The 27,806-nt window shown below is 50.0% G+C and overlaps 1 protein-coding gene and 1 pseudogene across 1 annotated transcript; one reads left to right on the top strand and one right to left on the bottom strand.

Annotated features, from left to right (window-relative positions):
* LOC131094631 (zinc finger protein 850-like) overlaps positions 1–27,806 on the bottom strand; it is a 278,757-nt pseudogene that overhangs the window by 223,806 nt on the left and 27,145 nt on the right.
* LOC131094636 (serine/threonine-protein kinase PAK 1-like) lies at positions 10,950–26,005 on the top strand. The gene is made up of 9 exons (XM_058042281.1): positions 10,950–11,094; positions 12,823–12,889; positions 13,570–13,618; positions 14,387–14,499; positions 15,174–15,289; positions 15,992–16,093; positions 16,495–16,680; positions 17,981–18,162; positions 25,952–26,005. Exons 1-9 carry the CDS (start codon positions 10,950–10,952, stop codon positions 26,003–26,005), a joined length of 1,014 nt encoding a protein of 337 aa, XP_057898264.1.

Genomic DNA, 27,806 nt, shown 5'->3' with positions numbered 1-27,806 from the left:
GCTTCCCATTCCTGCTGCCGTAGCTCCAGTTCAGTAGAAATGTGCCACCTCTGCCAAAGCCAGGCAGACATGGTGAGATAAAACCAGCTGGTCTGCTGAAAAGGAGTCCAAATGAATGTTTTCTAACTCCCCCTTTGCATCCTCTCTGCAGCCAAGACAGAGCAATGTCCTTCCTCTCTGTCCTCGATGGTGACCCAGGCATGGGATGCAGCGTGGGGACAGAGCCTGTCCCTGCTCCCAGTGCCCTGCCCTGCCCTTCCCTGCCTGCCTTGCCCTGCCCTGTCCTGCTGGATCCTGCTGTGCTGTGCCGAGCCGAGCCGAGCCCGGCCAGCGGTCACGCATTTCGGGAATGACCCTCCCCTGTGCCGCCCACCGGCATAATGAACATACCACTTTGTAACTTTGACTAGTTAGAGAGGCTTTGTCCCTGATTTTCAGTTTTAACAATTCAGGGAGCTTTTGTTTTCCCTGACAGAAGTACAGTTGCTGCCAAGGGAAACACACCCAAAGACCAATAGTGACCCAGCCTTCCCTTTGCTTCCCTTTTCCTTCCCTCACTGCTACACAGTGCTCTCGTACCAGGACCTCAGTGCTGCCTCATCTGAGCATTTAGAGCTGCCTCCAGGCCTTTCCAGGCTAAGTGCAGGTGCTCAGGATTCTGAGGTTTCCTGGCTTCTTGGGAGAAGGTGTTTGCTTCATCTGGACTTCTTGGGGTTTCATTGGAGGAGCCAGGCACAGGCAAATTTCATCTCCACTCTGAGCTCTTCATTCTGCTTGTTCCCATGAAGCTCAAATGCCAACCTGAGCTCATCATTCCTCTGGTTCCCCTAGACCATGACAGCCCTTCCATGGCCTCTCCAGAGAGGAGCAGCTGCACATCTCCAGAGCAGCAGTTGCCAGCCCGCATCCCATCAGGGAGGGAAAGAGTTTCTACCCTTGCTTTCCAAGCAGGCTCTGGTTAATGACCCTTTAAAGTGTTTTCCTGCAATGCTCTATCATGGGTAGATCTCAAGTGAGAATCAGGTAGAAAGGGTCAAGTTGCCTGGGAAGGGGGACCTTGAAAACAGAAAGATACTCTGCCTGCTTTTCCTGTCCTTGCTGCAGATTTGGATGGTGTTCTGGGCATTTTGCAGACAGCCTCTCTGTAGGGGTACAAGGGCAAGGTGGAAGATATTGCCTAACAAGTGGTCAGTGTTAGGTGCACTCTCCTCTTTCTTTGACTGAAGCCAAACTAGGACTCTGATAGGATATTGCAGATGTTTAAGACTGTCTGCCCTGCAAATCAAGCCGTGCCATTTGACGCTGGCAGGGCCTATGTAGAAATCACGAGCGGGCCAGGGCTGCTGAGGGACGCGCCTCGAGCTGTTTGTTTTCCAGCATCAGTCTCATTACGTGGTTATGACAACGGGAAGATGCCACCAGCTCACATCCCAGGCAGCAGACAAAGAAATTAATGTTAAAACTTTCTTTATAAGTTTTTTGACCAATCACACAACGCAAAAGCATACTGACAGTAGTTGTATTCAATCACTATAAGCACATGTACCTTTGGTTAAAACAATGCTTGCTTATTTCGAATACAATACCTACTTGTAAGCCTTAAAACACAACGCACTGAGCTCCATTATTAAGCTTCAACCTTCCTAATATCTTTCTAGATAAACTTTTCTGTAGCTTGGAGAGTTTTTCTAGACCAGTGTTTATACACAGATCATTGTTCTATTTGTCCTTGCTTTTCTGCAGTTTAAATAATTTTTCTGCTGACCTATCTCACGGCTGCTGCTTGGCTCTAATCACAGTTCTGCTGTATCTGAGACCTGCCTTTTGCAGCTTTCCCAAAACCCTCTAATTTTGTGGATTCCCACAGAGGACTCAGTGCCAGAGCCTCTGGAGAAGCGTGGAGGGCAGGGCTCAGGCAGGCTGTGCCAGTGCAGGATTTGAACTCAAGGCACCAGGAAGCACCAAAGCTGCAGACACGAACTCAACCCTTCTCATCTCCCTCCCTGCCAGAGGCAGGCCCAGAGCAGCCATCTCACACCTCTCTAAACCAGTGGGGGCTCTGTCCTTACCAGGCTCCTCGGGCTCCTGGGAATTGTTCCCTCAGCTCTCAGTGCCAGGCAAAGCTCCCTCTGCTGCAGCTCTGTCCACAGGCTCCCCTCCTGAGGACTCAGGGGCAACATTAATATTCCCCTTGAAAGAGAAACAGAAAGGAAGAAACCCTTCTCACCACTTAGACAAAACACCTGGTCCAACAAATCCATGGCTCACACGCTTAATCCCTTGCTCCTAACAAGAACTCTGGGCCCCAAAGCCCTTCAACAGTCAGAAAAAATTGACTTCTCAAACACAGTGCAAAAGCTGTCAAAGCTGACAGTGACAGTGTTGAACATGGGGGTGGCCAACACCCCAATCGGTGTAATGGTTTCAATGCCTCACCCAAGGCAAGTTGATGTAGAAATAAATTCAATGTACCTCATTTTGCAGGGCCCTACGGTCTGAAATTGCTATTACAGTTTTCTTTATAATGATGGGCAAATATTTTTTTCTCCGTGTTTTCTCTTGATGGCTTTTTTAACGATAGGTGCTATCACAGTGAGTTGTCTGATGCTACATGGGCCACCTTTAATTTTGGAGGGAATGTCCTGCCAGGCTCTATCTCCACAAATGAGCCAATATTCTGTTGCTAATTGTCATGGGGACTCATCTAGGTCATCTACCCATCAGCAGTTTCACCCTTAGGGGGCACTGGGGCAGTACAATTGGACCACAAACTTGAGTATCTGTCCTCAGGATGATGGGGAGTAACATTTAACTGTGGATCTCCCTGATACTGAAACTCAGCACAAAATTCCATCACTAATGAACCAAGAATTTGAATTCTTGAGGTTCAGAAGGTGCTTTAAGAAGATCAGGGGCCCAGTGATGCCAGCTGTTATGGGATTGGTCTCGTTGGCAGCCTCACACCAATATTTGTCACGATTGGGTATTGGCTGCTCCTTGGCTGGCACAGGCACACCGATCAAACGGGTTGCAAAGGATTTGTGTGGGCTCAAATTGGTCAAACACACGGTGTCTGAGCCTGCTGACTTGGCTAAAGCAAGGCAAACATTCGTTTTTGGTTGATCTACAGGCACATATGCATGCAAAAGCAAGCAGGTAAAACCAACAAGTGCCAGTATATCATTTGATCAAGCTCCATGTTCCTGTTCAGCTGTTTTTTGGCAAAAGCTTCCCCATCTATTTCAGTTCTAAAGCAAAACTTTTAGCACTTGTTCAGGGACTGACCAACTATAGGGCACTAAACTGTCCCTCTAACCTTCAGTTTTTACAAATTTGGATATCTTAGAATTCTTTCGAACACAATGGACACCACGCTTTTGCTGAAAGAGCTCTATGATACAAACCATTTTCACAGCCCAAAAATCAACATCAAACTCCAGAATTGTAGCTTTCACAGGTTGAACGGGGAACGTCTGGCATGCACCGTAGCTTCTCCGTGCGGCTCACGTCTGCATGCTCATTTCCCTGCTGGTGGAATCGTCGCTGTGCTCTTGTGTATGAGACAGTTTCACATCCTACGCGGGGACCCACTTAGGCCCGGCACCTGTGCAAATACAAGCATACCCTTTGCCCCAAATGATTAGTGAAAATGGTCCTTCAATTTGTCCTAACTCAAGGTTTCTGATCAAAACTGAAGGATTTTCTTTCAATTTTGCCTGTGTGCTGTTTGAAAAGTGCCTAAAAATTGGAGGATTAGGTTCTGCAAATGAGCTATTCAAAACATAAAGACATATAAAGCTTTGCTCAACCTCATCTTCAGATGAAGGCCAAGACGTCTTCCTCAATTTGACCTCTTTCCTTATGATCTGTTGGCAGGCTTTCACACCCCTTGGCTATAGCTGTAGTTTTGGGGCCCAGGGGCAGGCTACGGTCCTCTTCTTTGTCACAAAGAAATCCGCATCCCATCCCGCTTCTTTAAACCTAGTAAAGACAGGCAAGTGATATATTACCCTAGCCTTAACTACCTTATCTGATAAAAATTAACTATCCCTTATTATTTCTACTCTTCTTGCTATACTCTTTCCCCCTAACTAAATCCTGCTAAAATTTTAACTCTTCCAGTTCTTTTAAATCCTGGATTCATGGCCTCATCTCACACACCAGCCATGTGTGAGCCGATGCTGTAACTGGGAAATTCCACTCCTGAGCAGGAGATCCCAGGCCTGGTTCTGAGCTGGAAGGGTGAGAAGGATGAGATGCATGTGGTTTTGCTCCAGGGGATGTCCTGAAAGTGCACTGCCTACCTGCCCCTGCTGCCAAGCACCACGCTCCACCTCCTTCTCCTGCTCAGCAGATTTTTAGGAATCCAGGGCTTGGTATGCATTATTTGCTACTTCAACAAATAGAATGAATTTCCTTTTCAAGCCCAGTTTTGTCCTGGGTTATTTTCTGCATGGGTCTCATCCTGAACCTGTGACAAAGACCAGCAGGGACTTAAAGGACACTCCTATTCTCTTGTCAGTAAATTTGGAGAAGTGATTTAAGTATCAATAAGTCAATAAGTATGAATCAGTAAATCAAATAATTTGGGGGAATATTGAGCCTGTGAGTTTCAGCAAAGTATTGAATATGTCTTAGATCCATGGAAACAAACTAGTAAGTGAGATTGCTGGGTGGGCACATGTTAGGGAAGTGATTCCCCACACACCCAGTGCTGAGATCAAGGATTGCCTCTTTTCTAACCCTGAGCTGGCAGCAGGGATCGGGCCCTGCTTGGTAACATTCATTTTGAAGACTTCTGTTGAGCAGGTAAGAATGGTCAAAATGAAATCTTTTCCAGCTGTTTTCCTTTGGTTTACCTGTTTGAGGGTTACAATTGTGTGCTGCAGGTGTGCTGGGTGTGTGCAGAGCAGTGCAGCCCCAGAAACCCCTTGGCTTGCCCACAGGTTGTCATGCCTTGTTGCCAGGTGTGCCCAGCTGTGGCAGGAGAAGGAGCCCGCAGCACAGTGGGCACCGTGCCATGCCCAGCCGGGGCTGTCTGGCACAGAGCAGCAGCAGCGCCAGCACCGTTTAACCCGCTCCTGCCTTGGCTTCCCCTGGCACACAGAAGCCTCTGGAAATCAGCACCGCCAGTGGCGTTCCCAGCTTGGAACAGCTGCTGCTGGGGGGCAGATGCTGCCAGTTCGACTGCTGCCAAAGGGGAAGAGAGGCAGAGATGTACACGCACCGGAGACCTGGGCATGTCCAATAAAGGTGCAAATATGTGGGGAGATTTGTTAGGAAACATTTCAGCTGTGATGCCAACAGTGGCTTCTCTCCTGGTTCTGTGTGCTCTGGATGAGTAATGCAATGGTTGGCTCTGACAATTAAGAAGTAGATGTTATGTGGATGTTCAAATGTGTAGTGATTGTATTGTAATATATCCTCTCATAGTCCTCTTTCCCGTCCCCCTTGTAACAGCCTGGGTAGTCAGGGCATTTGGGGAGGGCTGGCTTGTGACCAGCAGGCAGGGTGTAACAACACCTGACCTCCAGTCAGGATGCAAGAAAGTAATCTCCACCAATGGACAGCAGAGAAAGAGTTGACTGACAAACTTTTGGAGGGGCTGAGGGTATAAAAGGCAGAGCGTCCTTTTTGTAGATGAGCACATCAGCTAGTCACAGAGACTCCCAATGCTGCAACTTTTCCTTAGTCAGTCCTTTGTTAAGGTTTACTAAACCTTTAAAATTTTAAAAGTGAGAGTCATTTCTCACACGTGCAATGCTGTGGGCCATTATCTTGGTCTGGTTTCCTTTGCTTGTGTCCCATCTGAGTGCTCAGTTGGGGTACAGGCTGTAGGTGCTTGGGGCACTCCTGGAGTTCCTCTTGGATCCCCTGAACAACAGGGTTTGGCCCATGAGGGGAATTTTTTCTGCTTTGTGACAGATGAGAATTTCCCAGGCTCTTTTGTGTTTGCTGTAGGGAAGGTTGGTTATTGCTTTGCATAAACTCACAGTCCAACACAGAGCTGTCCCTTTGTGATGTCAGGGCATGGTTGCCACGTTGTCATAGTGGCATCAGAAGGTTGCCTTGGTGCACAGAAGGCCTGAGTGTCAGAGCAGCCCTAGGCCTTGCTCAGATCAGGAGAACCTTCCTGGTCAAAGCATCTGTCAGTAGGCAGCTGCCCACTGAAAAGAGGCTTGTTTTTTTAGCTTTTAGAAAAATTGCAGAAATGCCAATAATTAACCATCTGGTCATTGCAGCTTTTGCTGCATATGGCATTACTTATTCCATTTATTATTTTAAGAATTTTGCACATAAGTAGAGGCTTCCCTTCTGCTTAGGTTAGGGTGTATCCTTACCTGGCTTTTGTATGTCTTCCTGCTCTTTCTTGGTGGCTGAGTTTCTGATTTTGAAAGAGAAAGAGCATTAAGATGCCTCTGGTTTGGTAAAGCTCCTGTCAAGGCATTCAGCTAAAAGGGGGTGTCTGTAGCCACAGGGGCAGCATTTGCAGGGGAACCTGCAGGGCTTCCGTTCCCTGCACAGGAGAGTCTGTGGCAGCAGAGTCTGTCATTTCCTCAGTTTGCTGGGACAAGCAGGACACCTTTGAAAATGTAGACTGGCAGACCTTCTTTAAGGCCTTCCAAAAACTCTGCAGTTGTTCCCAGAATTCAGAGAAAGCTTCCTTCTTTTTAAATTTTGTCATGAAAGGATTTGACTAACTTGACCTTTTACTGAGTGCTAAAATAGTTGTTCCCTTTGAAAGGAAGTGCTGCTGTGCTTTTCCACAATAGAACTGCACCACCTCTGGGGGATTTTGGGGAAGCTTTTCTGGGCAACGGTTTCCTGCAAGTTCATCAGAATTAGTGCATGACACTGAGTGAAAAAAAAAAAAAGAGTACCTGAAGGAGATTTCAGAAGCTGTCTTATGTGTTTGATAGAACAGGAGCATTGAGTGTTAAAGAAAAACACTTTGCATTTGCTTGATCATATCTGTATTCATTTACTGGCTAAACAGGCCAAAGTGTAGGCACAACCAAGAATATTGTCCTGATCTCTTGCTGGATGTGTGAATGAGATGTGTCTCCTGGAGGGATGTTGTGAAATGGGAAATCATCTCTGTTTGGGTTGACTTGTTCTGTGGGATTCAGCAGCCCCAGGCAGTTTTCTGACAGCATCTGGTTCATTTTCCCTTCCCACTACAGGACACCTGATGCGTGTATTCAGCAGTGCTGAAGATCCTGAGGTGAGTGAGAAAGGAACATTTCATGTTCCTGGTGTTTAAGAATTGTAGAGGAAGATGTGAGCTTGGCCAGTAGCAATAGACTGTACAGGGCCAGCTAGGAAGGCCAAAAGAAAAACCATATTCATGCCTGTAACAAAATTAATAAAGGCAGAGATAGATATTTTTAAATTTCCTTCTCAGAGTTTGAAGAACTAAAAACCTAGTTTTGAAAAGAGAACGATGCTTGCAGACAGCAGATAGGGAAAATTTAATTAAGAGCAATTTCCTGTACAGTTGAATTAGATCATTTTAATTTAAAGAGAGGGACTTAGAATCCTATTCCCATCAAAATTGATGATATCTACTTAGAAGATGTTGTTGTAGAACAGGAAGGCCATCTTGCAATGGTGCCTGCTGTATCTGAAGTGCAATGGGCACCTTTGTGGCTGGGGAGCTGCGTGGGCCCAAAGGACGCAGGGCTGGCAGCCGTGAGCAGCTGAAGATGAGGCAGCGTGGGGCCAGGGGGCCAAGAAGGCCAAGGGCATGGTGGCTGTGCCAGCAGCAGTGGGGCAGCAGGAGCAGGGCAGGGAACGTGGCCTGTGCTGGGCAGCGCTGCGGCCACAGCTGGAGTGCTGTGTGCAGCTGTGGGCCCTGGGAAGCAGAAAGTCATGGAGGGGCTGCAGCGTGGGCACAGAGGGACAGGGGAGCTGGGCAAGGGGTGCAGCACAAGGCCAGTGAGGAGGTGCTGAGGGAGCTTTAGCCTGGACAATGGGGGCTCATGAGGGACCTTCAGGCAGACTGCCATTGATCCCTGCCTTGGATCCATAGAGCCAATGCTCAGCACGAGGGCTGTTTGCCTGCCAGACATCCCTTCACTGCATCCAAGTGCTTTAGACACTGGTGTGGGTACCACTTTCATATTTTGTTGATTTGTTTGTTTGTTTGCTAGAAGGAGAAGCCTTGTGTAATTTCTCCTTCTCCAGGGAGCTTTTTCTCAATCTTTCCTGGCCTTTTTCCAGCACTGGCAGAAACTTTCGGGTTAACGGCTCCCGTGTCTTTTGGCAGCCCAGGGAATCAGTGTGTGTTGTGTTTGGGAATTGAGCAGGAAATCAATGCCCTTGCATTCCAGCTGGTGCTCAGAGATTAGAGGAGGTGGGAGGGGCTGGGCTGCATTTCTGATTCCAGCCACTTTAGCACCATCAGTGTGGCCGAGTCCAAGAGAAGAACTTGCTCGAGCATAGACGCACAAAGAGAGCCGTTCCCAGTGCAATGCTCTGGGTCTGGTTGCATTCCATAAGGACCGACATGCTCCAGATTCCCCAAGAGTGTGGGTTACTGAAGCAACAGGAGAGCAAGTTCAGGATTGTAGCTGAGTGGGGCACTGGCTACCAAATTTTGATGTCTGTAGCAACAGAGAGGACAGTAAAGGGAGTTTCCAGTAATAGGATCTGTCTGTCTGTCTGTCTGTCTATCTATCTAATTATGTAACATTTACATAATTGAATCTTCCTGGCTCTGGTCCAAGGCAGTTGGAGGCGCAAAGGTCACCTAAATCATCCCTTTCTGGAGAGGATTAGAGACATGTTCCCTTGACCGATTCTGAGTAGGCAGAGATGTTTCCCCCTCCAGAGATGGTGATTTTTCCCCTCAGTGCTGTTTTCCTCCTCCAGCCTCTTGTGCCCTGAAGTCTCCAGTTAATTCTTTAAACTTCTGCCTCTCCTAGAGAGGTGGAACAATTCTGTGTTTAGGTGGTGTTTGGTGACTCTGGTCATACATACCATGCCATACATGACACATGGTTTCCTTCACTGGCATCCCCAGGGCTGTGTGAGTGCTTTCATTAATGGGGCCCTATGAGAAACTCTGTTACTGCTGGTCAGAATTCTCCATTGACAAAAGAGGGAGAAGAAACACCTTGGTCCTCCTCCGTATACTGAGATGGCCATAGAGGTTCTCTGACTTCCATCAGAGATCTTTGCATGCATCCTTATCTCCTGAATGACCCGGTTTTCTAACAAGAGTGTGGATGTCAGGAAGGAGGAATGCTGGTGCAGGCCTGAAGAGAAGGTGAACTCCAGAAGTGTCTCTCACAAGGAGTGAGCTCACCCAGGAAGCCCCTGCAGAGCCAGGATGGAGCTGTGGGACAGGGCGGCGAGTCAGTCACTACTGAAAGACAAACAGGACACGGCGGAAGCAGAGGGAGGCCCTCACCAGACCCTTGAGAAATGCCACCCCTTCCCTGTCAGCTGCCTGAGAGGCTGCTGGAGCTTCAGTCCCAGATGGCCCCTGATTGTAGGGCCAGGGTCACTTTGGAATCTGTGCCTCCCCTCGGGCAGAGAAGGACCCAGGAGAGCAGCAGCACAGTGCTTTGGGAACGTGTGAGCCCAGCAGTCCTTGAGTCTTGGCCCACAAAGGGCGTATGGGAAGTTGAAACTCATCTTCTCTTGCTTTCTGTGCAGGTGCTTCTAGAGAAAGAGCAGGAGCACACTGCCTCATCTGAGCTGCCATGCCAGACTCAGGGAGAGCTGTTCCCAGCCCGAGAGCAGGAAGAGCAGCTCAGGCAGCAGGTGGAAGAGCCACAGGAGAATGGCCAGGTAAGCCTGACTGGCCAGGGCACAGAGGGAAGGGCAGGAAGAGGGGCATAAACCAGAGCTCTTGGGACTGAGGAGGCCAGGAAAGGCCTCCAACAGGCACTGAAAGCACAGAGCCTTGCAATCTGCAGAGATCAGCCCTGGGACAGGAGGTTTGCAATGGAGGTAGATGTGGGGAGGGAAGCAGAAAGAAGGGGCTGAATAAATGTGATTTTGAGGCTGCAAGAGGACAAAAGCTGGGCCTGATGGCAGCTCTCAGTCCCTTGCTCTGCTTTTTTGTGTACAGAACATCAAGGCAGAGCCACAAGCAGAGCTGCCCGAAGCTCAGAGTGACAGCATGGCAGTGAAGAGAAAGAACAAGGAAGACATGGGAAGGATTCAAGAGGAGAATCTCCATCAGCAGAGGGGCGATCAACAAAACCAGGTGAATGAAAGAGTGGCAGCCACTCCACTCATGAAATGTCCTCTCTTTTGTTTGTTAGAGAACATGAAGGAACAGCTGGATGCAGAGCTTCAGACAGCTCACAGTATGATCAAGGCAAGGCATAAGCGGCTGGAGGAAGAAATGAAAATCATCAGAGAGAAACTTAATCGCTTCCGTCAGTCTCTGCAAAACCAAGTGAGTGAAAGAGGGATGCAGCCACTGCAGTCACCAATCTGGTGGTTTCTGCCCTTCTTGCCTTTCCAGTGCAGAGCAGCAGGGAGTGGGGCCATGCCTCTGAGTGCCATGCTGCTGTCGTGTGTGTATCACAGTCACTCTGAAGGACATTTCCCGGTGTGCTGAATCTCAACATCTGCCCTGGACAGTGAAACTTGTCCTTTGGCCTTTTGGCCAGCAGTCATCCAAATTGATTCCTGCTGCCCTGTTCTTGCTCTCCTTTTTTCTTGAGGTTTTTTTACAGTGGAACTTGGTGACCCAGCTGGAGGATTGAAACAAGCTGTTGTATCCCCTGTCAATCTGTTCTTTGCCTTTCCTCACAGTCGATGACTCCTGGCCGACAGGGACAAGCTGTAGTGTCTGACTGCTTTGTTCTGTTTGACTTGAGGTGCAAGTGTTGACATCTCTGCGAAGTCCCTGCGAAGACTTGCAGGGAATGTGTGGCAATGAAGGACCCCAAGTTAGAAGTGAGGCACAGGAGCAGTGCCCACCAGAAATGCTCCAGGTCCAGCACATCATGGGCTCTGAACCTGCTGCCGCAGCAGCATCACCTCGAGGAAGCCCTTCTGTGAAACCTGGGAACTCAGGCTCGGGCACATCTCAGGAACAGGAGATTGAGGAGGAGTACCTGGAGCTGCTGGGTACGTCTGGGGTGTTTCTTATCTGAGGGACAGTGTGTTGTGTGCAGGTGTCAGCAGAGCTGTACCAAATGCTCCTCCTGAGCTCGGTGTCACAGGGCCATTTAGGACTCCCCAGAGGCAGTGCTGTGCTCCGAGGCAGCGAGAGAGCTTTGGGTGTTCCTGCTGCCTCTGAGGGCAACTGGGACTGGCTTGGGTTTGCCTGAGCTTCCCTCTCTGCTAAAGGCTGAAGCAGGGATTGTTCTTGGATCAGCAGAAGGCTATGACCTAGCAAATGATCTAGGCAAGTCCTGTGTGCTAGTGGCCAAACTGAACAGAATTTTTAGCTTCCTAAATTCTCCTTAGACTCCTGACTTCCAACCAGTCATCAGAGTAAAAAAACTTCACAGAAATGGACTGGCTTTGGAGTTTTGTCTTTTTGGTTGGGGATTTTTTTTTGGGGGGGGGGATGTGGGATTGTTTTTTTGTTGTTCATTTTTGGTGGGGGTTTTTTGTTGTGTTTTTCTCCATCCTGAAGGAGCCCTTCTACCCCACGTCTTACTGATGTAATTTTTATGACTGTTACTGTTACCACTACTACATCTGCAGTTTATTTTCATGAGAATGCTATATTTTTGTCAATAAGAGAATGCTATCTTTTTGTCAATAAGAACTACTTTGAAAGAACATCAGGTTACAGGACAAATAGAGAGCACGAGGTATTTTCCATGTGCCCCCAAAGAAAAAACAGAGACTTTATTTAATCTTCTAGTTTTATGCTTATCAAGATGTGTCCAGGAGACACATCCAAGTGGCGTGATCAGATAAAACTGTACTGCAGGCATTTCTCAGGAGAGAGCCTCCAGCCCAGCCATGGTATATCCCTCAGATCCATGGCACTTTTCCATACCTGATTCCCACTCTTTCCCATGACTGTTAGAATCCTATCCATTGGCCCAGGCCCTGCTCAGATCAGTCTCTAGGAAAACACATCAAGCCCTTTGGGATTCTGCAGCACAACCCAATGAATCTGCTTCTTGCCTGTAACAGCTGCCAGTTCTGTGCTCTCAGATAAGAGACCTGGTGGGGCTGAGACCAGAGCCCAGTGGATTCTGTGTCTGCCATCACCTGTTGGGACAAAAAGGGCACTGATCTGTGCCTCGGTGTGGCTGATCTCAAAGCCCATCCTGTTGTGTCCTGAATGGGAGCAACAGCTTGTCCGGGGCTCAGGCTCACTCTGGCTTCTTCCCATCAGTGCCTGTCAGTGCTCATGCTTGGGCTTTGCCAGCCTTGTTGTGGTCGCTGCCCTGTCCCTGAGGGCTGGAGGGACTGCAGAGGCTGAAGCCTTCCTTAGCTGGGAGAGGGGCATCTTTGAGCTCAGCCTGCTCACAAACAGGTCAGGGTCCTGATGCTGAAAGCCCCGTCAGGATCGGTTACAGCTGGAGCTGCTCTGGTTTACAAATGGGAAGGCATTCCTTTGTCAAACTGCTGAAAGGTGGGGAAGATGTCCTTCTCTCCAGGGATTGTATGTCCCTGTGCTTTGTTTCCTGTCAAGAGAACTCTTCAAAAGACTGTACAAATCAGTCTCTGTGCTGGCCACCTGTGCTGCAGGGCTGTCTGCCTGGTTGTGGTTGTTGTTACCCAGCCGACCACAAAGGCCTCAGAGTTCCAGGCACTGGGGCTGCCTTTTGTATCTCCTGGAAGCTGGGATCTCTGCTTTAAAGTCAGCATTTTGCATTTTGTTTCCCTCAGGGAGAATGGTGAACACCACTGAAAATCCCCTGATGAAATACACGCATCTGAATTATATTGGCAGCGGGTGAGTCCAACAGCAGTTACTCCTGTACAACCATGGGCCAGGTGTTTTTGGGGTGGAATGTCTATCCAGTGTGAAGTCAGGCCAGCTGCAAAGATGTTCACACACTGGGGATAGATTGTCCCATCTCTCAATGCTGCTCAGAATTTGTGAGTGGGCTCAGAAGGCATTGTCAGAGATGCCTTGCTACCGAGGTCTTGCCTGCATCAAGGAACAGGACCTGGAAGGTCTCCTTGTCTCTCAAGTGTGGGATAGCTCTGTGTTAATTTCTTTAGCATTTTTTGTGTGTCTCAAAATCATACTGGCACACTAATGAAAAGAGAGGAAACTTGCCGGAAAGAGCAACCTATGCCCTATCAAAGCTGTGAGATAACAGTTCCCAGGAACAATTCTTTCCCCTGGTTTGAAGAGGGAAACACTCTGTGGTCAGGATAGGAACCACACTGTTTAGACAGTGAAACCCAAGAGGAAAGACTAACCTCCCTTTAGAAATTGAACCCCAGTGCTTCAGGAACAGGCCCAGTGCCCATGCACTTGAGAGGAAAATGCATCATCTGCCTTCTGGCAGAGCCCTCCTGCATCCTGCAGGTTTTGACACTTCCAGCACGGATCTCCTGTGTGGGCTGGCTTTCACTGCAAGATCTAAACAGCTTCTCCTTTCTCTGCTTCTGTTTTGTTTCTAGGGGGTTTGGAGATGTTTACAGAGCACTCGACACTGCCACAGGAGGAGAGGTAAATGTCAACAGCACCTGCAGGCTCTGCTGCACTCGAGGGCTTTCCCCTCTGGTGTCAGCTGTGGCTGGAGCTTTGGGCAGAGCTGTGCTGAAAAGGCACAAGAAGCACAGACTGGTGCCAGCCCACAGAACACATTTGGGACTTTGTCCTCCTCAGGTGCCAGAAGGAAGGCACGGAGGGCAGCAGTTCCTTTCAGAGAAGGACGCGCTCACTCGCTCTCCATTGCTAAAACAAAGGTGGTGCCTGCGAGCACCTCACTGCTCTTTGGGGCTACAGCTTCAGAGTCCTGAATTCTCATTTCTGGCTGCCAGCAAATCCATCTGAAAGTTACTGGTAGTTCCTTAGCCACCTGCAGTGCTGCACTTGGGAACTGCACGAGGGAGAGATCTGCAAGGCGTCCCTGAAAGCCCTAAGCCCTGCCCATAGCCCAAGATGTATTCACAGAGTATTAAGGCATGGATTCCTTCTTCTGAGTCCCAAACAAAGCAGCAGAGAGTGCGGTCAGAGGTTTGTGGGTGATAACTGAGACAGCGTTGTTACCAAGTGGTCAAGGCAAAATGTCAGTGGCCCCACGTGTCCTGTAACTGGCTCCCAAGGGAGCAGAGAAATGGGCTGTTGGAATGTCAGTTCCTGATTACTGCAGTGCCTAATCACAAGGCAGTTTGGCACAGCTCAGCTGTGTCATTGCAAAATCACTCACATCCATGTGCCTTGTGGTCTCGTGACACCAACCTCCCAAGTTACTGATTTTCAATGTAATTTTAGGTGGCAATAAAAAAAATAAATCTTCAAGGAGTGAGGAGGAAGGAGCTAACCTTTAATGAAATAATGATCATGAAGAGGTATAGGAGTCCCAGTGTTGTGAATTATTTAGACAGGTGAGAGGTCATGGTCTTATCCCATGGATGTGTGTTTACATAAAGCAAACATGAGAGGTTAAAAACCCACTTTGGTCAGTGGCAGCAAGTAAAGCTGTTAATTTTTATTTATTCATATTTCTCTACTCATCTCCAATGGATGAGAAGAGAGTGCATCTTGTCTGCATGACTCTTCCCTGGCACACCTAATTTGATAATTACTCCAAAATTATTCAAAACCTGGATCAGCTCTATCTTTCTAACTCAATAGCCTCAAAATTCACTGCCTCCACATTTATTTGGGATTGATTTTTTAAAGTTTCTTAAGTGCAGATGAAACATCCTAAAGTTGATTTCCTTGATTTCCCTTGGATTGTTGCCCCTCTTTGCCATTGCTATGCATGCCAGGAAGACTAGGTGCCTCTTTCCAGAAACACCATGCCTGACATGTTTTTTATCTGGGCTGTTTCTAAACTGCACTTTTCATCTGCTGCCCATCTAAGACATCTCCTTTTTCACAGATGTGTCTTTCTCCTTGAGACTGCACAGATTGCAAACAATGCACAGCCAAGAGGGAATGTCTATTCCTTTGATTCTGTCCTTGTCACAAAGGCATCTGGAAATAAGAAACCTAGAAGCAAAAAATCAACATAGCCATGCATGTTCATCTCTACCCCTTTGTTTCCTTCTTTCAGCTACCTTCTGGGCGAGGCACTCTTGCTGGTTATAGAGTACATGGATGGAGATATCCTGAGCGATATCGTCAGCCAGACCTGCCTGTCTGAAGATGAGATGGCAGCCATCAGTCGGGAGATCAGCAATCCCATCTGTGCTTCCAAGGGCTTGGGCAGGATTGTCTGGGAAACAGGGGCTCAGAACAGGAGAGGTTTCCTGTGCCAAGCTTTGTTTCTGTGTTGCTGGTATGCTATGGGCAAGTAAAAGCATCTCAAGGGAAAGGGCTGCCAGTGCCCCTGCACTCACTGTACTCAGTGCCAGTACTCTTATGTCCTGCTGTTGTATTCTTGCTCTGTCTCTTGCATTTGTATTTGCTGTTCTCCACCTTGCCTCTCTAAATGTTTGCCTGGAGTCTGTCTTCACTGCATTCCTTGCCTGTAAAAGCAAAGGTGCTGGTGGCAGGATTTGAAACAAACAGCAAAGAAAGAAGAGAGAGACTCGTTTCTCTCAGTGCTCAGATAAAAAGGATAGGAGTGCAGCCAGAATGCTCTTTGCTTCTGAGCACATGCGCTGCAGCAGGAGTCATCCTGGCTGGTTGGCAGGGGACAGCCTACAACAGCAGGTGCTGTTGCACTTTCAAAAGCCGACGTGCCTTTCCTCAGAAAGGTCCTGCTCTGCAAGTGTTGGAGCAGCAAGCTCTTCCTCTCAGTGGCCATTACTGTTCTGTCATTACTCCCCATTCCCCTGGAGAGGGAATCTTTTAGATTCTTTGTTTCCTTTCTTGTGTGATGAAATCAACTCCACTCATTTTTGCCCTTCTGTTTCTGTTTTCTCCCTCAGTGCCTGCAAGGACTGGATTTTCTTCATTCAAACGATGTGATCCATCAAGATGTGAAGAGTGACAACATCCTTCTCAGAACCGACAGCTCTGTCAAACTGGGTCAGTATATTCTTGGTCAGGTGCAGCGTTCCAGGGATGTGGGTGTGGGGCTGCTTGGCGTGACTGTCAGCTCCCCAGAAATGGTGCTGGTGGCAGTGCAGGGACCCCTGCTGCGAGCTGGAGGCACAGTTGCAACGTGCACAGAGGTAGAAGGAGCCACAAGCAGTCAAGAGTGGCCTTGCTCTGTGTGGGTCCCTTCCAGAGGGAGGGAGTTGCAAGTCTAAAGTTTCCAAAGAACAAAAGCCACTGCTAGAGGCAGTGTAAAAAATGGGGGGATTTTTAAAGTTACCAATGCCAGGAGATTCAACAGCACATTTACAAACTTCCACTGGGGAATTCTTTTGCTTGCTTTCCTAATTGCACAGAATTCAGATAAAACCAGTATTTTGTTTTCTCCTCAGCTGATTTTGGCCTCGCTACTCAGCTCACCCCTGAGCAGAGCAGATGGTGCTCGGTAACTGGGACTCCTTGGTGGATGGCGCCTGAAGTGGTGACAGGTCAACCATATGGCCCCAAAGTGGACATATGGTCTTTTGGAATTGTGGACATTGAAATGATAGAACAAGAACCTCCTTACTTGAGTGAAAGTTCTTGCACGATAAGGAGCAAATACTCACTGATCCCACCATCTTTCTCACCTGTCCCATGTCCTGTGTGCCACTGGACAAAATCCCATTGCCATCTGCTGGAACTACTTCCACCAAGGTCCCCTCCTACAAATGTCCCTGCAACACATCAGCATCTGCTGGACTTTTGGCTGCATCAGTGGGGGAATTCAAGCCTTACCACATGCAAACAAACTCCAAACAAAGTGTTCTCAGGCAACACTTTCCTTTGGGTTAGTGGTTCCAGTTCTTTTGTCTGTGTAGACGGCCTTAATAACAGGTAAAAAGCATCTTACAACTGTTGTTATCTTTCCAGAAATGAAGGAAGGAAACCCAAACCCAACAAAGTTTCTAAAACCGTGGTCTTTAGAGAGGAACCTAACCCTGTGTGCAGTTTCTTCTCACTGGGAAACATGGGCATGAGGGTGTAAATGCCACAGAGTCTCTTCTGCTTCTTGTGCAGTGCTGCTGAAACACTCAGTGACCGTGTTTCTCTCCTAGCCCAAGCCACATTCTGCACGTCACCAAGCCAGAGCCTGGTGATGCAGAGAGCCTGCCAAAACCTCCTGTTTGTTTCCTGGCACTTTCTGGGATGGGCCTACCATTCATGCATTGACTTGAGCAGCCAAATGACTAGAGGGTGATCATAGGGATGGAACCTCTCCTTCTTCTGACCTAGACAATTTTTCTTTTGCTGCAAAAATGGGAAGCTGAAATTTTCAGACTGCTGAGAGACAGAGCTGCAGTTGGCTCCTGTGTGTCCAAGCAGGCATTTTCATCCCAATACATTTGTGCAGGCAACCTAATGTGTCTGTGTTAAAGAGGAGATTGTAAATGTTTGTTTTCCTACCTGGGTATTAACTGATGGATTTCCTTTCTTTTCTTCCAATTCCCATTGTTTTCAAGAACAGCACAAAAAGCTTGATGAGTTTTGTTCTAGGGCACGTGTGCTTAAAGGACCAACAAGCACTGCAGAGATGCCTTTGATGTACTAACCCTTGAAATTAGTTAGTATAGCAAAGTCCCTCTTCCAAAAACCATTTCAAGCTGGCATGAATCCTCAGAGAAGCAAATGTCCTTTTTCTGATGTAGTTCCCACTAACTAGGTCAGGCAATGAAATCAGCTGCCAAGGCAAGATGTGCAGGATGGTGGAAAAGCTGTGGCTGCATCGGGGTTTGGGTTTTTGGTTGGTAAAGGAAAGTCATCTCTGGGTCTGTGCCAGGGCAGAAACTGCCACTGAAGAACAGAGGTTAAACAAAGGGATCTGAGAGAGCCTTAGAGATGTGAAAGCAGGAGGTGGAGCCTGGTGTCTCCTTCTTCTCCAGGCTACACACCTGATAGCCACAGTAGGGACTCCACAGCTGCGGCAGCCCAAGCTCCTCTCGGCTTTGCTGCGTGACTTCCCGAGCTGCTGCCTGCAGACAGACGAGGAGCGGCGCTGGTCTGCCAAGGAGCTCCTGCAGGTAAAATGTGAAGAGGCTGCAGGTGAAACAGGCTCTGAGGGATGGGCTCCTCCTCCACTCAAGTCCAAGGCAGCAGATGAGCCCCCTTCCTCCTCACCTCCAATCTTGGTCCTCTTCAAATGAAAATGGTGAGGAATCCTAGACTGGGCTGGGGTGGCAGGGCCCTGTAAATGTCCTCAGGTGCAAGTGTCCTGCAAAGAGCAGGGGCATCTCTAAAAGAGATCAGGTTGCTCAGAGCCCTTTGCCACCCGAGCCGGAATGGTTGCAGGGATGGGGCTCCTACAAGCTCTCGGGGCAAGCTGTGCCAGGGTGGCACCATGCTCCGAGTAAACAAGTTCTTCCTTCGACCTACTCTGATTAGATGCCCTTTGTGTTTAAAAATATTTGTCCATATCCTATTGTAACTGGCCCTGTTAAAAAAGATGTCCCCCACTTTCTTCAAAGCCACTGTGAAGTCTTGGAAAGTGGCAATGAAGTCTCCCTGGGGCCTGTCCTTCACAAAACTGAATAACTCCAGCTCCCTCTGCATTTCCTGACAGGAGAGGTGCTCTATCCTCTGACTGTGTCTGTTGCCCTCTTTTGTGATTTGGTGGAGTGTTCAGCTTTATCTAATGGCAAAAGAATTGAAGTAGAGCAATGCAGGGTACAGAGACATGAAATGGTGGTGGAGGAACCCAAGGAAGCCAGTCCCAGCCTAGGGGTCAGAGATTTGGCTGTGGGCAGGAGGGGCTGTGGGAGGCTGACTGTGAGTCTCTGAGGGGCCCTGGTTTGTGCCCCCCAGCCCACCCTCAGAGGTTTCTGCCACACAAACAGGGACAGCTGGGAGGGACTTGTCCCAGCCCCATCTGCTGCCTGGCACGCTCAAGCAGACGGGAACTGTGCCAGGGTTACTGCCAGGCTGTGTGGCCGAGAGGGAACTGCAGGGCCCAGTGCCACTGGGCTGGCCCTGCTGGGAAGGAAGGTGCCATCCAGCACACGAGAGACAGGGCATGGAAAGGTAGACACTGCTTTCTGTGCCTGTGGGAATCAGGACAGTGCCTGTCTTTCAAAGGCAGGGACCTATGTGAGTCATTGGAGTTTCCTGAAAGGAAGAAGACCCAGGGACAGAAAGCGCCATTTCTAGAGCACTGGCAGGGCAAAAATCCCAGCATGATGAAGACATCACAATAAACAGATGAGTGGGATTCTGGGCCAGGTTTGCCTGTGATGGCAAGGTCTTGCACATTGGGGATGACTGGGGAGCAGATGGTCCATTGCTCCTCTTTCTAGGTCTTTCCAGGAACTTGATGTATCCTGATTGAGTCCCTGAGGCAATGAGCTTGGAAAGTAATGGTTCACTGTTCTTTGTTGTATTTTTTTTTCTGGTGGACAGCATCCATTTGTAACTTCAGCCAAGCCACCATTCATCCTGGTACAAGTCATCAAGTCAGTGAAGAAGACGAATAACCCTAACCCTAAACCCTAGCCCTAAACCCTAACCCTAAACCCTAACCCTAACCTTAAATGCTAACCCAAACCCAAACCCTAACCCTATCCCTATCTCTAACCCTTACCCCAACCCCAACCCTAAGCCTAAGCCTAAGCCTTAGCCTAAACCTAAGCCTAAGCCTAAGCCTAAGCCTAAGCCTAAGACGAAGCCTAAACCTAAGCCGGGGAGACTAGAACATAGCAATCATGTCAAGATGTTATCTCTGTTACCAATTTAGAGTAGGATTGTAGAGTAGGGTTGCTAAAGAGATTTGTAGCATACAGTTATAGATTAGAGTTGTAATTAATAAAGTTTCTGAAACATCAACTCATTTGGAAGATTCTCCTCCTTCTGACCCCTTCAGAAAATTCAACATTTCCTTCTGAATTACCAATTGTTTTTTTATTGGTGCTAAGTCACACATATGGCTTCTTTTGTATGGTTTCATAAGTGAGGAGGGGACTTCATATCATTCATCCTCTCCAGACCGCACTGCCTTTGGAATATGACCCACTGGCTGGTTATGGCACAGCTGTGGTATTTCTGGTTGAGGCAGAAAGGGCAATGACATTTGAAGGCAAAACCAAAGGAAGAATGAGGCAGCCCAAACATCTTGTGCAGATGCAGGCCTTCAGCTGTGACTGGAGAGCAATGGGGTTCCTGCCACTTGGATTTGCATCCCTAAATGCAATAATCTCTTTGGCTGGAGGAGAGCCTTGCTCAAGTGAGAAAGCAGAAAGATCAGAGAGGGTGCTCGGGAAGGTCTCCTGTGGCGCAGAGCTGTCAGCGCCTGTGAGGTGAGAGCGGGCCCGGCCTTGCCCGGGCTGGAGCCCCAGCAGAGCCCCGGCAGAGGCCGGAGCAGCCTGAGCCCCAGCAGAGGCAGGCTGGAAGGAGGCCCTTGGAGATGCAAGAGGCAGCAGCCGGGCCCTGGGTGCCTCTTGCTGGGAGCGGGCGAATCCTCCGCTCTCAGAGCCCAGGTGGCAGCTGGCTGCTGCTGAGGGGAAGCGCAGCCGTGCTGAGCACAGCCCAGCCTGGAGGCATTGGCCGTCTGGAGTGTGCCCAGGAGCAGAGAAAGGCCAAGGGCAGCCACGGGCTGCTGGGCTGGCTGAGGATTCCTCCTCTTCTGCCAGCTGCCCTGCACCTCCTGGCAAAGGCCAGCAGTGTGTGCAGCACTCTGGGCACCGGGGCAGGGAGCCGGGCTGCTCAGCAGGCTGGAGCACAGGGCAGCTCCTTCAGGCCCGGCACTTGTGCCAGGGAAGCGAGGCCAGCGTGAGGCAGGGACAGCTTGGCAGGGCACATCTGCAGCAGCCAGCGCCTCACGCAGCTCTGGGAGGAAGCGCCTGCAATCCTGCTGTTCTGCACTGAGCCAGAGCAAAGGTGTGAGATGCAGAATATTTGGCAGAAATACTCAGGCCCACCAGGCCAGCCTGCTTTGTGCTCTGTGGTGCACAGCAAGCGCTGTGCAATGCAGCTCTGAGCTGCTGGGAGATAGGCAGTTGGGGGATGTGCCTGAGGTGAGTCAAGGGCTTAGCTGAAAATGTAATGAGGATAATTGAAAAGTGCAGATGGGTCGAGGGGCCAGCTGGGAATAGAATTGGGATAGTAGAAGACTGCATATTTTAGTTAAGATTTTCAAATGAGGTAAGAAGCTAAGTTAGTAATACAGCTAGCAGAAATCACATACCTTAGGTAAAGAGTACCAAATATATTAGGAACATAAAGCTAGGAGTGACAGGGATAGAGGAAGCAATTGTGAAGAAGCTGAGACCATAGAAATACCTTGCCTTAAGAATAATTGAACAGTTAGGAGAGGCTTGGACCATGAGCAGCAGGTCAAAAGGTCTTGCCAACTGGCCATGAGAGAAGAGTTCACCATGAGGAAGACGGCTTTCTTCCTCCCATACAACCACTCCCTCATTTCAAAATCCCACCGACCCAGTTAAGGGAATACAATTGCGTAGCTGTAATAGATATTCAGCTGATAAAAATGCGAAGCAGGCAGGTAATAATCATGTATTATGGGTCCATAGAAACCTAATGTAAAATCTTTTCTGTAGAAATAGAGAGCAGGAGTCTGCAATTCCTTGCACATGTCTTTGGAAACTAGTTCACATGTGTCTAGCACTGCAATAAATACCCTTCTTTTCAACTATAATTAGTTGAAGAGTCATCTGTCCGTGCTTCAAGGGTTATGCTGGAGTAGTGAACTGATTTGGATGGGAGCAGGAGAGTTTCAGCAGGCAATTTTTGGAAGAGATGGAAGCCAAGGCAGAAGTGCTTAATGCCTATTTTGCCTCAGTTTTTAGTGGGAAGATGACTTGCCCTCAAGACACCTGCGCGCCTGGGCTGGTTGATGGTGACAGGGAGTAGAATGGTTCCCCCATTATCCAAGAGGAGGCAGTCATAGAACTACTGAAATGCTTGGATATTCATAAATCTATGGGACCAGATGGGATCCACCCCAGGGTAATGAGAGAGCTGGCAAACCAGCTTGCAAAGCCACTCTCCATCATTTACCAACAGTCATGGCTCACTGGTGAGGTTCCGGATGACTGGAAGCTGGCCAATGTGATACCCATTCACAAAAAAGGTGCAAAGGAAGATCCTGGTAATTATAGACCAGTCAGCCTGACCTCAGTACCTGGCAAAATAATGGAACAGTTTATATTAAGCGCCATCACGCAAAATTTACAAGATGGCCAGGGTATCAGACCCAGCCAGCATGGATTTAGGAGGGGTAGGTCATGTTTGACCAACCTGGTCACCTTTTATGACCAGGTAACCCGCCTAGTGGATGCAGGGAAGGCTGTAGATGTTGTTTACTTGGATTTCAGCAAGGCCTTTGACACTGTCTCCCATAGCATACTCCTAGACAACATCGCAGGCCGTAGCTTGGACAGGAGCACTCTTTGCTGGGTTCAGAACTGGCTGCATGGCCAGGCCCAGAGAGTGGTGGTGAATGGTGTTGCATCCAGCTGGCGACCAGTCACCAGTGGTGTCCCTCAGGGGTCTGTGCTGGGGCCAGTTCTGTTTAATATTTTTATTGGTGACATGGATGAGGGTTTAGAGTCCTTTATTAGCAAATTTGCAGATGACACTAAGCTGGGAATGTGTGTTGATCTGTTAGAGGGACGTAGGGCTTTGCAGAGGGACTTCGAACGGTTGGATGGATGGGCAGAATGTAATGGGATGAATTTCAATAAGTCCAAGTGCCGAGTCCTGCACTTTGGCCACAATAACCCCCTGCACCGATATAAGCTGGGGACGGTGTGACTGGACAGTGCTCAGGTGGAAAGGGACCTGGGGGTGCTGGTTGACAGTCGGCTGAACACCAGCCAGCAGTGTGCCCAGGTGGCCAAGAAGGCCAATGGCATCCTGGTCAGTATCAGGAACGGTGTGGCCATCAGGAGCAGGGAGGTCATTCTGCCCCTGTACTCAGCACTGGTGAGGCCTCACCTGGAGTATTGCATGCAGTTCTGGACCCCTCACTTTAGGAGGGACGTTGAGATGCTTGAGTGTGTCCAAAGGAGAGCAACGAGGCTCGTGAGGGGCTTGGAACACAAGCCATATGAAGAATGACTGAGGGAGCTGGGGTTGTTCAGCCTGGAGAAAAGGAGACTCAGGGGTGACCTTATCACTCTCTTCAACTTCCTGAAGGGTGGCTGTGGTGAGCTGGAGGTCGGTCTCTTTCTCCGGGCAACAACAGACAGAACAAGAGGACACAGTCTCAAGCTGCGCCACAGGAGATACAGGCTAGAATTAAGGGGGAAGTATTTTACAGAAAAAGTGGTCAAATACTGGAATAATCTACCAAGGGAGGTAGTAGAGTCACCATCCCTTGAAGAGTTTAAAAAAAGACTGGATGTGGCACTTGGTGCCATGATCTAGTTGAGGTGTTAGAACATGGGTTGGACTCGATGATCTTAAAGGTCTCTTCCAACCTAAAATTTCTGTGATTCTGTGATTCTCTTGTGACTGAAGGGAAAGCCATTTGGAATGGAGAAATGATACCAAAGTCCATCCAATTGTATCTTTGTGTCTGAATTTAAATCAGAATGATTATAGATAGCTTCATGCAATTTGTCTAAAAATTTATCAAAGTCTTCATTCTTTCTTTGACAAATTTGTGTAAAAGACATAGTGTGTAACTTATCTGGAAGTGTAAGAATAGCATTACATGTTAGTTGTTGGCTCATCTGTCAGACTTGATCAATGCTCCTAGCCTGGGCAGTGGCAGTAGCCCAGGGCCCCTTGCCAAGTAACTGTTATGCTGTTGAACCATACAGAGGATCACCCTGTACTCTAGGTCTTGCTGCTTCTTGAGCACACTTTTCCTCCCAGCTTTTATGAAACATCACCTGCTGATGGGGTGGCATTCTAAGTCTTATTAGGGTATGCACATCAGCTGGAATTAATGCGTTAGATGGAAAAATATACTGCAGAAGTGACTGTGCAAGTTGGGATTTTCAACCAAATTGTGAAATTGCAGCTCTCAACTTTTCTAAAATCTTCCAATCAAAAGGTTTTCAAACTCTACTTGCAGCATTAGTTACTACAGGAAAAGCTTCTACATCATTGGAGAGAAAAGTCCCTTCTACAATAGCTTCTGGACTAACTTTTTTCTACTTTAGTTGCTGAGCTGCTTCTATTTCAGGGTCACATTCCAACTCTAATTCCACATTCTTTACAGCTTGAGAGGGAGGATTTTGTTTAACTGGCTCAAATGCTGGCTCAGAGACAGAATGGAGGAGTTTTTGCAAGAGAGTGGCCATATTCAGCCGATGCACAATCCAGCCTGCTTGTAATAATGGACAAAGAACACGTTCACAAAGAATGAATTATGGACATATTCAGAATTGGGCTCGGTGTGTCCTTGAAAAAGACGCAAGAAGAAGAGTCATCAGGACTCAGCACGTTTGTCAGCAAGCTTGGGAAAGTGAGCCATGGGTAGGCCACACAACCCCAGCAAGATGCGTAGAAAATCAGATGATCCAATCAGCATTCTATTTTATATGCGTGAACACCTAGGATTAACCAATCATGTGTTAGGTAGAGACGCGTGGACAGCAGAGATTTATTTTAAATATACTCTTTTAAAGGATAATAAATTTGGCCTCACTAGATCATATTGGTTATGGTGTGAGGTCCCAGAACCTCTGCACCCCGCAGCCTGTTCCCGCAGGAGGCTCTGGTGAGCCCCTTGCAGGACGCTGTGCCGTGCACGCAGCCCTTCTCCTGCCTGCCCAGAATGCTCCTGGGACAGCAGGACACAAGCTGGCCAGCTGTGGGCTCAGCACAGCCCAAACAGAGGGGCAGGAAGATGCAGCGGCTGTTTTGCAGCCCTGCCCAAGAGAGGTGGGAAGGGTCTCCTCCCACTGGTCTCACTGGGCCTGAGGCAGGGGCTGCTATTCCTCATTGTGGGGAGACCAGAGTTGCCAGAACCACACCGAGCCTGCAGACACTGACTGACAGCGCTGCAGCCACTGGGACGGTCGCACCTCCGAGTCTCAGCCACTCCCTGCAGCTGCTGCTGCTGCTGCTGCTCCATTTGCTTTTAGGCACACCCAGAGCTCACTGCTAGGCCACGGTGGTCTCTGCTTCTGCCCTCTTCCTGTCCCTGTGTAGGGATGGAGCATTGCTGTTCTTTCAGGAAGCTCTTTGTGAAACCTTCCGGCATTGCAAGCTCCTTTGCCCTCAGTGGATGCTTGCCATGGAATCCTGCACAGCTGGGTTCAGAGCGTACTTGAACTGGCTCTTCTAAAACCCAGGGTCCTTGCTCCCTTCAGCGTGTTCAGCATGACCTTTAACTCCACGGTGCTGGGCAGCTGGAGCAGCAGGACAGGCACCTTTGCAGCCTGAGCTGCCCTTGTTCCTCTCTGTCCGTGCACGGAGGAGAACGGCAGCAGGGCCCTGCGCGTCCCCGGGCTCAGGTTTTGCGCCGCTTCAGCTCCACGGAGACGTGGGTAAAGTGAAAAACCCAAACAGTTTATTAAGGGAAAACGAAGCAAAGGGGTGAGCTGCGAGGCAGAAAAGGGGATGGGCAGGGCCTGAGGGCTGCAGGGAGGGAGCTGCCAACAGGGAGAGAGATGGCAGGAGCTCCTGGAGCTTCGCACAGACTCAGCTGTGAGCAGCCAGAGCTGTGCCTGGAGCTGCAGCTGGTCCATCCTGCTCTGCAGGCGGTCCCATCTTCAATGGGCACTGGAAATCGCCGATGGACACTGGTACATCTGACCCAGCAGACGAACGAAGTCCTGCACATCTTCTTTCAAAGGTCATCTGAAGCAGTTTGCTCATGCACGATGGACTCTCCTCTTCTTTCAGGGCTTGAAGAGCTGGAAGAGAGAGGAACAGAGCCAAGGTCAGAGGCCAGATTGAGGGAATCCAAGGAAAGCCTCCTGCCGGGGCCATCCCAGCCGGCTGCAGCGGCCCGGGCGTGGCTCTCACTGTAGCCGGGGCAGCAGCCGGGCGGGGGGCAGGGAGGGGCGCCGGGCTGCTGGCTCACCCATGAACCTGACGGCCGCCTCTCACAGGGGCCTCTGTGGGCTCTGCAGGTGCGGCAGGGCCCAGCGCAGGTGCTTGGCCGCTCGGCTCTCGTCCTGCAGCAGCTGCGGGGAGCACCGACACAGAAGGCTCGGCGCGGGCTCTGCCCCTCGGCCGGGCGCTCCCTGCACCCAGCACCGGCCGAGCTGGCCCGCACGGCCCAGGGCAGGGAGCAGCGTGGGGGGCGCAGGCTGGCGGGCCCGGCTGCGGCGCTGGGCAGGGGCACAGCTGCCAGGCCCCCCCACCGATCTCCAGGGGCAGGACTCGGGCTCCTGCACTGTCCTTACCAGGCTCTCAGCGAACTTAATCCGCCGCGCCTTCGTCACCAGCTCCTCAAGGTCCGTCCTCCTCAGGAAGCGTGCTGCACAAAGCAGGGCTTGGAAAGAGGCCTGGAGAGCAGCAGAGAGCTGCAGGTGGTACCAGAGCCCAGGGCACAGGACCTGTGTCCCTGCGCCACAGCCAGGGGAGGCTGGAGTCCGGCAGGTGCCAGGGCAGGAGGCGGCCTAGCCCCCTGCCAGGGATGCAACAGCATCGCACAAAACCTCACCTCGGCCACGTGCAGGTTCTCATTGTGCCAGCGCAAGAATAGAGGGAGAAGACTCTGGTTCACGATTGTTGTGAGAAGCTCTTCCTCCTCTTCCACTACCAGCTCCATCACCTTGCAGAAGAGCTGAATGTAGAGCAGCTGCACGTGGCTGTTGTCCTGGAAGGAAAGGAAAAGTCCTAATCACCAACTACTCTGGGCCCATTGGGGCAAAGGCTCAGAACTGCAAAGAGCACAAAGTTTCCAGGCAATGTCCAGTGCTCTTGGCTGGGGGCACAGAGCCTTACAGAGCACAGTTCTCAAAGTGTGGCAGGAGGGACTCAGCCAGCTTCAGGGCGGTGACGCTGGGTAGCAGGAGGTCTTTGTCCTGGAGCATACGTGTGAGCACACAGAGGCTCATCTGGACCACCTCTGCATCTGGATCAGCCAGCTGCTGCACCAAGTGTTGATACAGGCCGCGTATTCCTCCTCCCTGTGTGTAAGACCAGGCTGTGCTGTGAAGCCGTGAATGGCCGCAGCACCAACAGCTGCTTGGGGCACTGGGGCAGCTGAAGCAGGAGGCAGGAGAGCTGGGAGCAGCTGCCTCTGCTGCCAAAGCCCAGCCAAGCCCAGAGGTCTGCGTTACCCAGTCCCACACTGCCAGCGTGGCTTCAGCCACTGCCCCGTTCTCACCAGCGAGGGCTCCTTGCTGAGCACCACGAGGCCTCTGAGTGCCAGGCGCAGCCTGTCCCTGCACTGGCTCGGCAGGTGCCTGGATACCACCAGCAGGGCACTGGGACCGTGTTTGCTCAGGTCCAGACACTCCAGGAGCTGAAAGGCACAGGAGGGCAGTGACAGGGACCCGACTGGCAGTAGCCCGGAGCCGCACAGGGCCGGGCCAAGGCAGCAGCACAGGGCGTGGGCGGCAACCCAGGCAGCTGCAGCTACGAGAGGCCAGAGAGCTGGGAGGCAGCTCACCCAGGCAGGGCTGGCCATCAGGCTCACCTCCACAAAGAAGGCCAGGGCAGGCAGATGCCAGCAGGGCTGCTTCCCCAAGAGCAGGCTGAGCAGGTGTGAGGCCATGTGGGGACACAAGGGGCTCAAGCCACAGCG

Source organism: Melospiza georgiana, chromosome 30 (genome assembly GCF_028018845.1).
Source record: "Melospiza georgiana isolate bMelGeo1 chromosome 30, bMelGeo1.pri, whole genome shotgun sequence".
Classification (NCBI taxonomy): Eukaryota; Metazoa; Chordata; class Aves; order Passeriformes; family Passerellidae; genus Melospiza; species Melospiza georgiana.
This window is presented reverse-complemented; position numbering and strand designations above follow the sequence as displayed.